This window comes from Nerophis lumbriciformis, linkage group LG31, assembly GCF_033978685.3.
Source record: "Nerophis lumbriciformis linkage group LG31, RoL_Nlum_v2.1, whole genome shotgun sequence".
NCBI classification, from domain to species: Eukaryota; Metazoa; Chordata; class Actinopteri; order Syngnathiformes; family Syngnathidae; genus Nerophis; species Nerophis lumbriciformis.
The window spans coordinates 21,460,495-21,475,747 of record NC_084578.2 but is presented as its reverse complement, the minus strand read 5'-3'; the positions used below and the strand labels follow the sequence as shown (position 1 = coordinate 21,475,747).

The window sequence follows — 15,253 nt, the reverse complement described above, 5'->3', positions numbered from 1 at the left end:
AGAACAAGACGTTCACAGTTTCCCAAAAATGTTTTAAATGTGGACTCGTCAGACCACAGAACACTTTTCCACTTTGCATTAGTCCCTCTTAGATGAGCTCAGGCCCAGCGAAGTCAGAGGCGTTTTTGGGTGTGGTTGATAAATGGCTTTCGCTTTGCATATTAGAGTTTCAACTTGCACTTACAGATGTAGCGATGAACTGTAGTTACTGACAGTGATTTTCTGAAGTGTTCCTGAGCCCATGTGGTGATATCCTTTACACAATGATGTCGGTTTTTGATGCAGTACCGCCTGAGGGATCTAAGGTCATGGGCATTGCCGCTTACGTGCAGGGATTTCTCCAGATTCTCTGAACCTGTAATTATATTACGGACCGTAGATGGTGAAATCCCTAAATTCCTTGCAATAGCTCGTTGAGAAATGTTGTTCTTAAATTGTTCGAAAATTTGCTCACACATTTGGTCACAAAGTGGTGACCCTCGCCCCATCCTTGTTTGTGACTGACTGAGCAATTAATGGAAGCTGCTTTTATCTTTATTATGGCACCCACCTGTTCACAATTAGCCTGTTCACCTGTGGGATGTCCCAAATAAGTGTTTAATGAGCATTCCTCAACTTTCTCAGTCTTTTTTGTCACTTGCGCCAGCTTTTTTGAAACATATTGCAGGCATCAAATTCTAAATGAGCTAATATTTGCAAAAAATAGCAAAGTTTACCAGTTTGAACGTTAAGTATCTTGTCTTTGCAGTGTATTCAATTGAATATAGGTTGAAAGGGATTTGCAAATCATTGTATTCTGTTTTTATTTATGATTTACACAACGTGCCGACTTCATTGGTTTTGGAGTTTTGTACTTGGTATCAAGTAGTATCAACAAACATAACAAGCACACAAACCTGTTGTGTGTTTGCATACACCTTAAAAAGTGAGTAATTGTGCCACTGTGTTAAAGTAGATAGTAGAAGAAGTAAAAAACCCCAGAAACAAACTCATATTTTTCTCATGCACTAAATACTAATTGTGCTTTTACTGACTTTAGTCCTGTTTTTGGGTATGTGGAATTTGTTTCTCATGTAAATAATGTAACCCAGGTGGTTTCGGCCCCTCGCCTTTATCCTATTTGGCTGCATGAGAGACGAGTGTACTGACCAGCACACTCTTGAAGTAGACAAGAAGGGAGGTTTACTAACGTACAGATGGTCCAGCCAAACTCCCTCTCCTCCGTTACACTAACACAATTATGGATTAAATATTCAACAAAAAAAAGTAAAAAAATAAATGCACAAAATGTGGTAATTTCAGCATTTTTTGTTAAATACTGGGTTTTGTTTTATTGCGTTCCAGGGTGCTCCAGGAAGTGACGCTCATAGTGCCATTTTTTGTGCCAAATTTAAGGAAGCCTAGCATGGATGTGTAATTTGTAATAATATGAAATGGGTTATCATTGCACAAACCAGCCTTTTTGTGACCCAAATCAAGATTTTGTTTGTAGCCAAATATCAGTCTTTAATTCTATTATTTATTATTAAATTCCTGAAAGCATAAAGCTAATGTCACTACCCCATACACACACGTGTTATGTTTACATGCAGTAAAAAAAACTAATTGTTGGTTGAAACTATCTTTTTAAAACACACATAAAAACCTTGTTTAGGTTTTCGACTTTTAAATAGCCCTGTGACGAGGTGGCGACTTGTCCAGGGTGTACCCCGCCTTCCGCCCGATTGTAGCTGAGATAGGCTCCAGCTCCCCCCGCGACCCCGAAGGGATTAAGCGGTAGAAAATGAATGGATGGATGGACTTTTAAATATGGGATTAAAATATTTAGATGCTGTGATTAAAAACCAGTTCTCTCTCATGTATGCACTCTGCACGTGCCAGTCTTCCCAATGTGATAACACAGTAGATTATTTACATGTTTAGGTCTTTATTTCATCAATAATGTTTTTCAAGTATTCAAACCAGTGGCGACATCTGACCTTTTTAGGAGGCTAAAGGCTCATTAACATAGTAATAACCCCTCTAAATTATTTGGAAGTGTTTTATTATTTTTTTTAAAGTTCTGTTTTTTTGTTTTTACAAAAAATTATGACAAATAGCCAGAATGACATTATTCACTCAAATATGATTATAAATAAGTACAATTTCTCTTTACTTCATAGTGTAAGGTACACATCAGCTGATACATGTAGTATTATCATCAGTGGATGATAATAATTGTGAAGTGAATTATATTTATATAACGCTTTTTCTCTAGTGACTCAAAGTGCTTTTACATAGTGAAACCCAATATCTAAGTTACATTTAAACAAGTGTGGGTGGCACTGGGAGCAGGTGGGTAAAGTGTCTTGCCCAAGGACACAACAGATGTGACTAGGATGGCGTAAGCGGGGATCGAACCTGGAACCCTCATGTTGCTGGCACGGCCCTCTATCAACCGAGCAATACCGCCCGGTATAGCTCGGTTGGTATTATTAATAACTATTATTATTAGTGTATCCAATGGGGGTAGCTTTAAAAAGTGACACCTTTGTTTCAAACTTTAATCGGGAGTCTTTCTTTAAATGCACCACAATTATGTGCTATGCGATTTTATTTTACATTTTATGATGTCATCTTTAATCACTTTAGATTAAATTTAAGAAAAAAAAAATCTATTTTATTCTTTAGATTAGATTTATCCATCCATCCATTTTCTACCGCTTATTCCCTTTGGGGTCGCGGGGGGCGCTGGAGCCTATCTCAGCTACAATCGGGCGGAAGGCGGGGTACACCCTGGACAAGTCGCCACCTCATCGCAGGGCCAACACAGATAGACAGACAACATTCACACTCACATTCACACACTAGGGCCAATTTAGTGTTGCCAATCAACTTATCCCCAGGTGCATGTCTTTGGAGGTGGGAGGAAGCCGGAGTACCCGGAGGGAACCCACACAGTCACGGGGAGAACATGCAAACTCCACACAGAAAGATCCCGAGCCCGGGATTGAACCCCAGACTACTCAGCACCTTCGTATTGTGAGGCAGATGCACTAATCCCTCTTCCACCGTGCTGCCCTAGATTAGATTTATATTAAATTAAAAATAATTCTATTTTATTATTTAGATTAGATTTAAATTAAATTAAAAAAATATTCAAAACTTTCTAATAGCCTAGGACAGGGGTCGGCAACCCAAAATGTTGAAAGAGCCATATTGGACCAAAAATACAAAAACAAATCTGTCTGGAGCCGCAAAAAATTAAAAGCCATATTACATACAGACAGTGTGTCATGAGATATAAATTGAATCAAGAGGACTTAAATGAAACTAAATGACCTCGAATATAGCTACAAATGAGGCATAATGATGCAATAAGTACATATAGCTAGCCTAAATAGCATGTTAGCATCGATTAGCTTGCAGTCATGCAGTGACCAAATATGTCTGATTCGCACTCCACACAAGTCAATAACATCAACAAAACTCACCTTTCATGCACAACGTTAAAGGTTTTGTGGACAAAATGAGACAGAAAAAGAAGTGGCATAAAACATGTCCTAGAAAGTCGGAGAAAGTTATACATGTAAACAAACTACGGTGAGTTCAAAGACCGCCAAAATTAGTAGGACAAAACGGCGCTTGCCAAATACTCAAATCAGTGAAGCATGTTTAATATAAACAGTGTGCTTTGTAACAATTAGAGAGGCTTGTGTCATGTTTGTCCTCCTACAGAAACCATATTAAAACAAAAAATAGATTATTTTTTTTCTTTTTCCATTTTTCATACATTTTTTAAAAAGCTCCAGAGAGCCACTAGGGCGGCGCTAAAGAGCCGCATGCGGCTCTAGAGCCGCGGGTTGCCGACCCCTGGCCTAGGACATGAACATGCGGGCCTTCTAGAAGTTGTGACTCTAAAGAAACACGCAGTGTTTATGCCACCGCCTGCCTTGGCGTAAACCATTTGGATTTGCAAAGGTAGGCTACATATGGTACTACAAATTAAGCAGGAGCCGGCGGGTGCCAAAAGAGCCGTCTCTCAAAAAAGAGCCGAATTTCAGTTGTTTAGCGTTATCTTCTTGCTGAGACTGAAGAAGCTACGACAGCCAGCCTACATATTAATGCATCGTGTGGTAGCCAAAAGTCACCAGTAGGTGGCAGCCTTGTACAGTCATGCAGCTTCACTGAGCAAAACAGGACATGAGGATCTGCGGTGCCAGACGTATGATATTTATAGCATTTGTACGAGAATTTCACCCTCTGTACTATCGATAATTAACACTTTGACCCTTTTAATACATTGCGTCTGATTTTCTGTATCGTCTCGTGTACCTCTTATATGTTAGGCTGGTGTTGTTCTACCTGTGGACGCTTTATTCCAAAGTGCCGTTGGTCTATCTAAATGTATAACTACACATTAAGCTGTACTGTACACGGTCTATAGTATTTTTTTTTGCTGTAACAGATGGTCCCGAGCAACGTCAAGTCGAATAATTTCTCTTTATATAGCAGAATGTAAGGTCCGGTACGATAACTTGTCATTTTGCACCTGGCAACACCGATGAGGCATGTCAGAGCAAAAAAAATGAAAAAAGCAAGATGGCGTTTGACGGAAAATACATTATTGTTCTGTGTTCTTAATCCGTGCGTGGACGTTCACAAATAGACCGTGTAATAGAGTCAATTGTTGTAATTGTTTGTATCGGGATACATTAATCTGAGCGATTGACGCTCCTCAGGCTAGTTTAGCTTGTTAGCTGCTAACAAGACGCGGAAGTGATCAACATATAGCTCAGCAAAGAAGTGTTGTGATCGTGTGGAAAAATGTGCGAAAAAACGATAGCCGAGTACGAGGAACAACTTTCTCCAACAAAAGAGGAGAACGAGCGACAACGTCAACTCCTGGACGCCTTTTTAAAGAAACATCCAACATTACACGGAGCAGGTTAAGTGGAAGTCATATTTTCACATGTTTACTAACTTCATATTTCATCATTTTGCTACGCTGTATATTCTATCATACGTACAAATCCTGGATCTCAGCGTCTCTTAATCGTCATCAACGTTATTTGTATGGTAGCACAACACACAGTAGAATACAAACTCACCATTGTGTGAACACTCTGTTAAAAATATACAGGGGAGCACGATAAATATATCGGACTGGTTATTGTCAGGTGGAATGATGACGTCATCACGACACAGCTGGTTACATTAAAGGCCTACTAAAATGCGATTTTCTTATTTAAACGGGGATAGCAGGTCCATTCTATGTGTCATACTTGATCATTTCGCGATATTGCCATATTTTTGCTGAAAGGATTTAGTAGAGAACATCGACGATAAAGTTCGCAACTTTTGGTCGCTGATAAAAAAGCCTTGCATGTACTGGAAGTAGCAGACGATATGCGCGTGACGTCACAGGTTGTGGAGCTCCTCACATCTGCACATTGTTTACAATCATGGCCACCAGCAGTGAGAGCGATTCGGACCGAGAAAGCGACGATTTCCCCATTAATTTGAGCGAGGATGAAAGATTCGTGGATGAGGAAAGTGAGAGTGAAGGACTAGAGGGCAGTGGGAGCGATTCAGATAGGGAAGATGCTGTGAGAGGCGGGTGGGACCTGATATTTAGCTGGGAATGACTAAAACAGTAAATAAACACAAGACATACAGTATATATACTCTGTTAGCCACAACACAACCAGGCTTATATTTAATATGCCACAAATTAATCCCGCATAACAAACACCTCCCCCTCCTGTCCATATAACCCGCCAATACAACTCAAACACCTGCACAACACACTCAATCCCACAGCCCAAAGTACCGTTCACCTCCCCAAAGTTCATACAGCACATATATTTCCCCAAAGTCCCCAAAGTTACGTACGTGACATGCACATAGCGGCACGCACGTACGGGCAAGCGATCAAATGTTTGGAAGCCGCAGCTGCATGTGTACTCACGGTACCGCGTCTGCGCATCCAACTCAAAGTCCTCCTGGTAAGAGTCTCTGTTGTTCCAGTTCTCTACAGGCCAATGGTAAAGCTTGACTGTCATTTTCCGGGAATGTAAACAATGAAACACCGGCTGTGTCAGGGGGTGCATTCTACGGCGGGGGTGCAGTATCCGGCACAACACCTGCCGCAATACACCGCTTCCCACCTACAGCTTTCTTCTTTGCTGTCTCCATTGTTCATTGAACAAATTGCAAAAGATTCACTAACACAGATGTCCAAAATACCGTGGAATTTTGCGATGAAAACAGACGACTTAATAGCTGGCCACCATGCTGTCCCAAAATGTCCTCTACAATCCGTGACGTCACGCGCAGGCGTCATCATACCGAGACGTTTTCAGCAGGATATTTCGCGCAAAATTTAAAATTGCACTTCAGTAAGCTAACCCGGCCGTATTGGCATGTGTTGCAATGTTAAGATTTCATCATGGATATATAAACTATCAGACTGCGTGGTCGGTAGTAGTGGGTTTCAGTAGGCCTTTAACAATAGCCCTGATAACTGATTTAAAAACGCTCCACCATGAGGCGAGGTGACCCATACTGTGGTGTAGGGGGGGCGAGGATGAACAAGTCAAGCGCTCCTTTTCTCCGGCTCATGCTGTAAATTTCCCCTAAGCTCACTGTCATGCCCCCCAACGTAGGGATAGAATGTTTTTCACGCCCCCACTCTCCGAAGTTAATGTTTATTTTGTAGCTGTATGTGTGAAGATAGTTATACTAAGACTAAAGATGCTATATCGCAATTGCCCCCTAAGACTCCTGTTTGATTGATTGATTGATTGAAACTTGTACATATTCCGTACAATTGACCACTAAATGGTAACACCCGAATAAGTTTTTCAACTTGTTTAAGTCGGGGTCTGCGTTAATCAATTCATTACACAAATATATACTATCAGCATAATACAGTGATCACTCAAGTTAATCATCAGAGTATATCATACTTGCCAATTCTTGCCGAGACTCCCGAAATTCAGCGCCTCTCCCGAAAACCTCCCGGGACAAATTTTCTCCCGAAAATCTCCCGAAATTCAGGCACACAATATAAAAAGCGTACCTGCCCAACCACGTTATAACTGTAGAATGATGGAGGACGAGTTCTTGGTTTCTTATGTGGGTTTATTGTTAGACAGTTTCATTAACGTCCTCCCAGCGCGGCAACAACACACAACAACAGCATTTCGTCTACCGTAAGGCAGTTTGTCTGCCGTAAACAGCAATGTTGTAACACTCTTAAACAGTACAATACTGCCATCTAGTGCATTTGATGAAAGCTTATTGTGCGTGCCACACAGCAATGCATCATCAGTGAGGGTGTTCAGCATGGTTAGAAAAATAGTGACAAATAGAACAAGGATGGACAATTCAACCCTTAACTCAACAATGAGTAGATGAGTGTTATGTGTGTGTATATGTGTAAATAAATGAACACTGAAATTCAAGTATTTCTTTTATTTATATATATATATATATATATATATCCATCCATCCATCCATTTTCTACCGCTTATTCCCTTTGGGGTCGCGGGGGGCGCTGGAGCCTCTCTCAGCTACAATCGGGCGGAAGGCGGGGTACACCCTGGACAAGTCGCCACCTCATCGCAGGGCCAACACAGATAGACAAACAACATTCACACTCACATTCACACACTAGGGCCAATTTAGTGTTGCCAATCAACTTATCCCCAGGTGCATGTCTTTGGAGGTGGGAGGAAGCCGGAGTACCCGGAGGGAACCCACGCAGTCACGGGGAGAACATGCAAACTCCACACAGAAAGATGAACCCAAGACTACTCAGGACCTTCGTATTGTGAGGCAGATGCACTAACCCCTCTGCCACCGTGAAGCCCCCATATATATATATATATATATATATATATATATATATATATATATATATATATATATATATATATATATGAAATACTTGACTTAGTATTTCTTATATATATATATATATATATTATATATATATATATATATATGTATATATATATATATATATATATATATGAAATACTTGACTTGGTGAATCCTAGCTGTAAATATACTCCTCCCCTCTTAACCACGCCCCGCCCCGCCCCCGCCCCCCACCTCCCGAAATCGGAGGTCTCAAGGTTGGCAAGTATGGAGTATATACATTTAATTATTGACATTATTTACAATCCGGGGGGTGGGACGTGGAGGGGGTTGGGGCGGGGGGGTTAGGTTTGGTTGCTATCAGTACTTCAGTCATCAACAATTATATAATCTGAGAAATAGACATTGTAACAGTGTAGGTCTCACTTGGTAGGATATGTACAGCGAGCAGTGAACATAGTGAGCTCAGAAAGCATAAGAACAAATATATACATTTAATTATTTACAATCCGGGGAGGTGGGATGTGGTGGGGGGAGGGTGTTAGTCTAGGGTTGTAGTTGCCTGGAGGTGTTCTTTTAGTGTGGTTTTGAAGGAGGATACAGATGCACTTTCTTTTACACCTGTTGGGAGTGCATTCCATATTGATGTGGCATAGAAGGAGAATGAGTTAAGACCTTTGTTAGATCGGAATCTGGGTTTGACGTGGTTTGTGGAGCTCCCCCTGGTGTTGTGGTTCTGGCGGTCATTTACGTTCTAGAAGTAGTTTGACATGTACTTCGGTATCAGGGAGGTATAGCGAATTTTATAGACTAGGCTCAGTGCAAGTTGTTTTACTCTGTCCTCCACCCTGAGCCAGCCCACTTTGGAGAAGTGGGTAGGAGTGAGGTGTGATCTGGGGTGGAGGTCGAGAAGTAACCTGACTAGCTTGTTCTGGGATGTTTGGAGTCTAGATTTGAGGGTTTTGGAGGTGCTGGGGTACCAGGAGGTGCATGCGTAATCAAAAAAGGGTTGAATAAGGGTTGTCACCAGCGCCCACCCCACTATTTAAGAAGCACTGCATTAAATGGTACCCCGCCTTCCGCTTGAATGCAGCTGAGATAGGCTCCAGCACCCCCCGCGACCCCGAAAGGGACAAGCGGTAGAAAATGGATGGACGCATTAAATGGTCTGTTTGGAACTATGCTCACAGTTACAATTTTTAGGAGACAATTGTTTTCACGCCCCCGCCCCCAAAGTGAATGTTTATTCATGTATCTATCTGTCCATCCATCCATTTTCTACCGCTTGTCCCGTTCGGGGTCGCGGGGGGTGCTGGAGCCTATCTCAGCCTCATTCGGGCGGAAGGCGGGGTACACCCTGGACAAGTGGCCACCTCATCACAGGGCCAACACAGATAGACAGACAACATTCACACTCACATTCACACACTAGGGCCAATTTAGTGTTGCCAATCAACCTATCCCCAGGTGCATGTTTTTATCTATCTGTTTGTGACAAAATAAATGCTATTACGCTATGGCCTCTCACGCCCCCACCCCACTATTTAAGAAGCACTGCAAACATGGCATTGATCCGGTGGGATTTCCTTACTGTTTCAGAGGAAGACATTCATGCATACTGTTTGCACCAAATGTTCTGCAAACATTCCACAAGGAGGTTAAAAAAAACACTTCTGGCTTCAACACACCAAACCTTATCAGCCGCCTGAAACGGCAGCATAACTACCACTAGCGTTGAGTACCAAAATCAGTACTTTAATAGGTAACGAGCAAATACTAACAGACACTGTTTCACGTAAAGCGCAATGGTACCATATTGCGATACTATCGTGGCACATGACATCACGTCCAGTTGCACCGGCTCAAGCACTTGGCAGGCAAACAGGCGTATTCTAGCAGACTGTCTCTAGATATTATTTTAAGTTAAAAGTTAAAGTACCAATGATTGTCACACACACACTAGGTGTGGCAAAATGATTCTCTGCATTTGACCCATCACTCTTGATCACCCCCTGGGAGGTGAGGGGAGCAGTAGGCAGCAGCGGTGGCCGCGCCGGGGAATCATTTTTGGTGATTTAACCCCCAATTCCAACCCTTGATGCTGAGTGCCAAGCAGGGAGGTAATGGGTCCCATTTTTATAGTCTTTGGTATGACTCGGCCGGGGTTTGAACTCACAACCTACCGATCTCAGGGCGGACACTCTAACCACTAGGCCACTGATAATGATTTAGGCATGGCGGAGATATTTATGAAACAATTTGCCTTCCTTCGTACTTCCTCCAAATGACCCGTTTGGAATTTTACCCATTTGTGACGTTTTTCCAATTGATGTCCATCCATCCATCCATTTTCTACCGCTTATTCCCTTCGAGGTCATCAGCGGATATCTCTGTATATGGTAAAGTTATACCAGAAGAGCTTTGCGCAAGACCACCATTGTAGTCGTATGTTGTAATCAAGTTCCTTTTTTTCTTTATCACCTTGTTGTGGGGCAGACTAGCTTGTACATGCATATACGTCCTCCATTGATGCAATGTCTTAAACAATGTAGCGTATAGTTCTAACTTATATCTATCAGTAGACTCCATATGGAAGCGTTAACAACTACAGCATAGCTGGCGGGGAGAAAACACAGTCAAAGTGGAGGCACAAAAAAGACCGCCCACAAAATGATGTATCCTGAAGAGAGTCTGTAAATCCTTTTCATGCAACATTTTGACCAAAGAACCACCATAACATTTTATGTGGACTACAAGACAGTGGTCTCATAACTCGTACTACGACTCCTCTATATATATATATATATATATATATATATATATATATATATATATATATATATATATATATATATATATATATATATATATATATATATATATAAAATCACTGGAGAATGAGGCTGAACATATTACACACGGAGAAATAAAATAAGGAATTACTGTAAATATTGTGTTGATATTATTAAACTGACAATAGAACTCATGCACCAATAATATTTAAAGAAGTATAGTTAATACATGTGATTGGCATCAGTCGTTGTCACTCATGGATGATCGGTGTCGGAATCAGCATCATAAAACCATGTTCGAAACATCCCGACTGGATTAGCATTAGGGATGTTACAAACATACATACTTACAGTAAGGGCTCGACAAAAGACAAGAATGGCACATTCAACTAAATGGCAAAGACTACTTCCTGACTATGGCTACACTAGGACAAATAAAATGAATGCATACTTGCAAAATAGTCTAAGAAAACATGATATAACAACTAGGCAACAAAGTTATCATGATTGTCTGAGTAATAAATATTACACAAATAAAATAATTTGTATTATTTTACAAATCAACATTTATTACCACATCAGCACACACAAAAGTACTGAAAATTGGTACTTTTGAGTATCAATATTGATTGGCAGGGACCAGAAATTGGAACTGTATGTGAAGGTGACCCATTCCTAGCTACAATGGCGTTTAAAAAGCCAGCCTCAAAAAATGTGTACACAAACTAAATCTAAATTTAAAAAAAAAATTAGATATTAATAAGATATCAGTCTCTAAAAGCGGAATTTTATCTGTATTGTATCGGCTTCAAAACATATATTGTGCATCCCTAAAATACTTACATTGTCTCTTAACAGTTTTAGTTACATACTGTTTTTCTAAAGCATGTGCTTGTCTTCTTGTGTTCTACAGACGTCCGTGAAGAACATCAGCAGGAGTGTAGCTCCACGGTGGAGCAGGATGAGCCAAAGCCCCGCCACATTAAAGAGGAAGAGGAGGAGCACAGCATCAGTCAGGAGGGAGAGCGACTCGAAGGACTGGAGGAGTTTCCAGTGATTGGTGTCATTGTGAAGAGTGAAGACAAAGAAGCTGAGGGAGACCAGTGTGGTGCATCACAAGCAGACAACCGCTTAGCTCCACTATCAGATAGTGATGACACAACGTCACACTCCGCTGACACTGATGATGAAGACTCTACAGATGATATGACTTGTCACACTGACAACACACATTGGGAATGTTCTCAGTGTGACAAAACTTTTAGTGCCAAGGCCTTTTTGATAAGACACATGAGAAGGCACACTGGAGAAAAACCTTTTGCTTGCTTAGTCTGCAACAAAAGATTCTCTCGACAGGATTACCTGACAAGACACATAAGAACGCACACTGGGGAAAAACCATACTCCTGCTCAATCTGCAACAAAGGTTTTCATGATGTCTCAGCGCTGGTTAACCACACACGAATACACACTGGTGAAAAACCTTTTATCTGCTCGGTTTGTGGGAAAAGTTTTACCTATAAGACACAATTAACAAGTCACATGAAAACACACACTGGGCAGAAACCATTTTCCTGCTCAATCTGCAACAAAGATTTCCGTCAAAGCTCAGCGTTGGTTCGACACATGAGAGGACACACCGGAGAAAAACCATTTAGTTGCTCGGTGTGTGGTCAAAGATTTTCTCAAAGTCAAAGTTTAAAAACACACATCCGAGTGCACACGGGTGAGAAGCCTTTTCCCTGTTCGGTCTGCGGGAAAAGATTTACTCGGAATACAAATTTGATGGCACACACAAGAAGACACACTGGGGAGAAAGTGTTGAGTTGCAGTGTGTGTGATGAGAGCTTCTCTTATAAGTATCAGGTTAACAAACACAAGTGTGCTGGTGAGAACAGCAGCAGGACTTGAAATGAACTCAAGACTTTGATTGCCTTTCCAACAACATCAAACATAACGTCATGTGACATTGTTGTGTGTATGCATTCAAAATGCAATAAAATAACTTGTTGGTTCATGTGAAAGTATTGTGTGTTATTCTAAACTAGTTGCTGGAAAGTTAAAGGGGAACATTATCACCAGACCTATGTAAGCGTCAATATATACCTTGATGTTGCAGAAAAAAGACCATATATTTTTTTAACCGATTTCCGAACTCTAAATGGGTGAATTTTGGCGAATTAAACGCCTTTCTATTATTCGCTCTCGGAGCGATGACGTCACAACGTGACGTCACATCGGGAAGCAATCCACCATTTTCTCACTTTCGTCGGTGTGTTGTCGGAGGGTGTAACAACACAAACAGGGACGGATTCAAGTTGCACCAGTGGCCCAAAGATGCGAAAGTGGCAAGAAATTGGACGAAATTTGTTCAAAATACGAGGGTGTGGGGAAAGCCGACGAAATGGTGAGTCGTTTTGTTCCGCACACTTTACCGACGAAAGCTATGCTACGACAGAGATGGCAAGAATGTGTGGATATCCTGCGACACCACTCAAAGCAGATGCATTTCCAACGATAAAGTCAAAGAAATCTGCCGCCAGACCCCCATTGAATCTGCCGGAGTGTGTGAGCTATTCAGGGTTAACGGACCTCGGTAGCACGGCAGGCAATGGCGGCAGTTTGTTCCCGCAGACAAGCGAGCTAAACCCCCTGGATGTCTTAGCTCACACCGTCCATTATGCCACCGAAGATGATCAAGAGAAGAATATCGACCCTAGCTTCCCTGGCCTGCTGACATCAACTCCAAAACCGGACAGATCAGCTTTCAGGAAAAGAGAGCGGATGAGGGTATGTCTACAGAATATATTAATTGATGAAAACTTTATTCATTACTTGCGGTTTTACGTAAATTATTATACATAAACTGTGTTTACCAATAATTTAGCTTAAAAACATTTATTTTTTTCAATCATTCGAGTACATTCCGGTAGTCTTGTGTAATGCAGTATTTTGTGTCTATTTAGGTATGGTTAACCTGAGTGCTGAAATCGTGGAAAAATATATGTTCTTAGCGCGCCTGAAATGGGCTGTCCGCACTCTCAAAGTGCATGTTGTTGCCAAATGTATTTCATATGCTGTAAACCTAGTTCATAGTTGTTAGTAATTATCTTATCAGACAGTGTTAAGCCGCTGAAATCCGTGTCTGAATCCGAGCTAATGTCGCTATACCTTGCTGTTATTTCCGCCATGTTTGTTTGTATTGGCATCACTGTGTGACGTCACAGCAAAATGGACGGGTGTATATATCCATCCATCCATTTTCTACCGCTTATTCCCTTCGGGGTCGCGGGGGGCGCTGGAGCCTATCTCAGATACAATCGGGCGGAAGGCGGGGTACACCCTGGACAAGTCGCCACCTCATAACGATGATTAAAATCAGGCACTTTGAAGCTCTTTTTAGGGATATTGCGTGATGGGTAAAATTTTGAAAAAAACTTCGAAAAATAAAATAAGCCACTGGGAACTGATTTTTACTGGTTTTAACCCTTCTGAAATTGTGATAATGTTCCCCTTTAAGACTTACTAGTGGTTGTGGCGTGACAGTATCCCAATTCTTAAGAATTCATCATGTAAATGTGTGACAATGTCGTACGTGTGTGTACATATACTTTTTACTATTCTATCAAAACGTATAGCTCTTAATCACAAGTGTCTTAAATGGCTGTACAAAATCACAGACATCCCCTTATCCAAACCCACATCTGGTCAAGGAAACACTCTAAAGACCTCAGCTGGAGAAAAGAAGAAACCTTGAGAAGGGACTGCAGATGTGGGAACCCCCTTCCAGAGTGATTGGCTGTATGGATGTGGAGTGGATCTAATTATTGAATTGTTACATTAATAGATAATGTAGGAGTCCAGTCCATCGGGAAGCCAATTTATCCATAGAGGGATTTACTTCCGGGCTCGGCCAGGACAGCTACACAGGGACGTTCACAGCTGTGCATGGAAGAGTTGTCCATCGCAGGTGAAAACTCGGGTCAGGTGCATTAAGACTGGTACATCTCCAAAAATTATCCATGGCCACCTGGTATTCTCTCCCGGAGAAAAACGGGACAACAACAGCTGGTCTAAAAAAGGGGTCCATCTAAAAGCTAGAGTTTGTAAATTAGTTTTAAGGAGGGAATTAAACTCTTCTACAGAGGTAGTATCTCTAAATATTGCCGTTAGGGCATTCCAAAGTACTGGAGGCTGAAAAGAAAACGCTCCAGAGCCTGAAGACTTTTTAGGGCTTAGGGGGTCACGAATAAGCCAGGGTTTTTGTAACGCAGATTATAAACGGGACATATGAACATGTGTGAGCAGATGTGTTTGGCTTTTCTTAGCTTTTTTGTGACATAACCGCAGAAGGTTACAGTCACGGCAAAGAGCGTTTAGTGTGATAATAACCAAATATATACACAACTATTTAATTACCGTTTCATGAGAGGTTGTCTGCTCTCCATCTTAAAGTGTTGGGAGCCTGGAGGTGGTCTCACTTAAGATGGTACAGCGAGGAGATCGGCCTGGTTTCTCATTGTCTTTGTCCAGTGGTCCACTTTACTTCAGCAAGGTGCTACAATCTGGTGGGATTGTGAACAGCTGCCATGTAG

The 15,253-nt window shown here is 41.5% G+C and overlaps 1 protein-coding gene across 2 annotated transcripts; it reads left to right on the top strand.

The window, feature by feature from the left end:
* Positions 1-4,544: 4,544 nt before the first annotated feature.
* On the top strand, positions 4,545-12,661 carry LOC133574312 (uncharacterized). Of its 2 annotated transcripts, none has more exons than XM_061926458.2 (2): positions 4,545-4,927; positions 11,572-12,654. In XM_061926458.2, the coding sequence occupies exons 1-2, from the start codon at positions 4,807-4,809 to the stop codon at positions 12,567-12,569; spliced, it is 1,119 nt and encodes a 372-aa protein (XP_061782442.1). In that variant the 5' UTR covers positions 4,545-4,806; the 3' UTR covers positions 12,570-12,654. The 2 variants fall into 2 exon arrangements, with proteins under 2 accessions (XP_061782442.1, XP_061782443.1); XM_061926459.2 differs by lacking the exon at positions 4,545-4,927 and adding an exon at positions 5,872-5,987 and having other exon boundaries at positions 11,572-12,661.
* Positions 12,662-15,253: the final 2,592 nt, after the last annotated feature.

Excerpts from the sequence above, each read along its gene's own strand:
- LOC133574312 (XM_061926458.2), top strand. The coding sequence starts at position 4,807 with ATGTGCGAAAAAACGATAGCCGAGTACGAGGAACAACTTTCTCCAACA. Across the intron at positions 4,928-11,571 it reads TCCAACATTACACGGAGCAG|ACGTCCGTGAAGAACATCAG; the intron begins GTTAAGTGGAAG and ends TGTGTTCTACAG.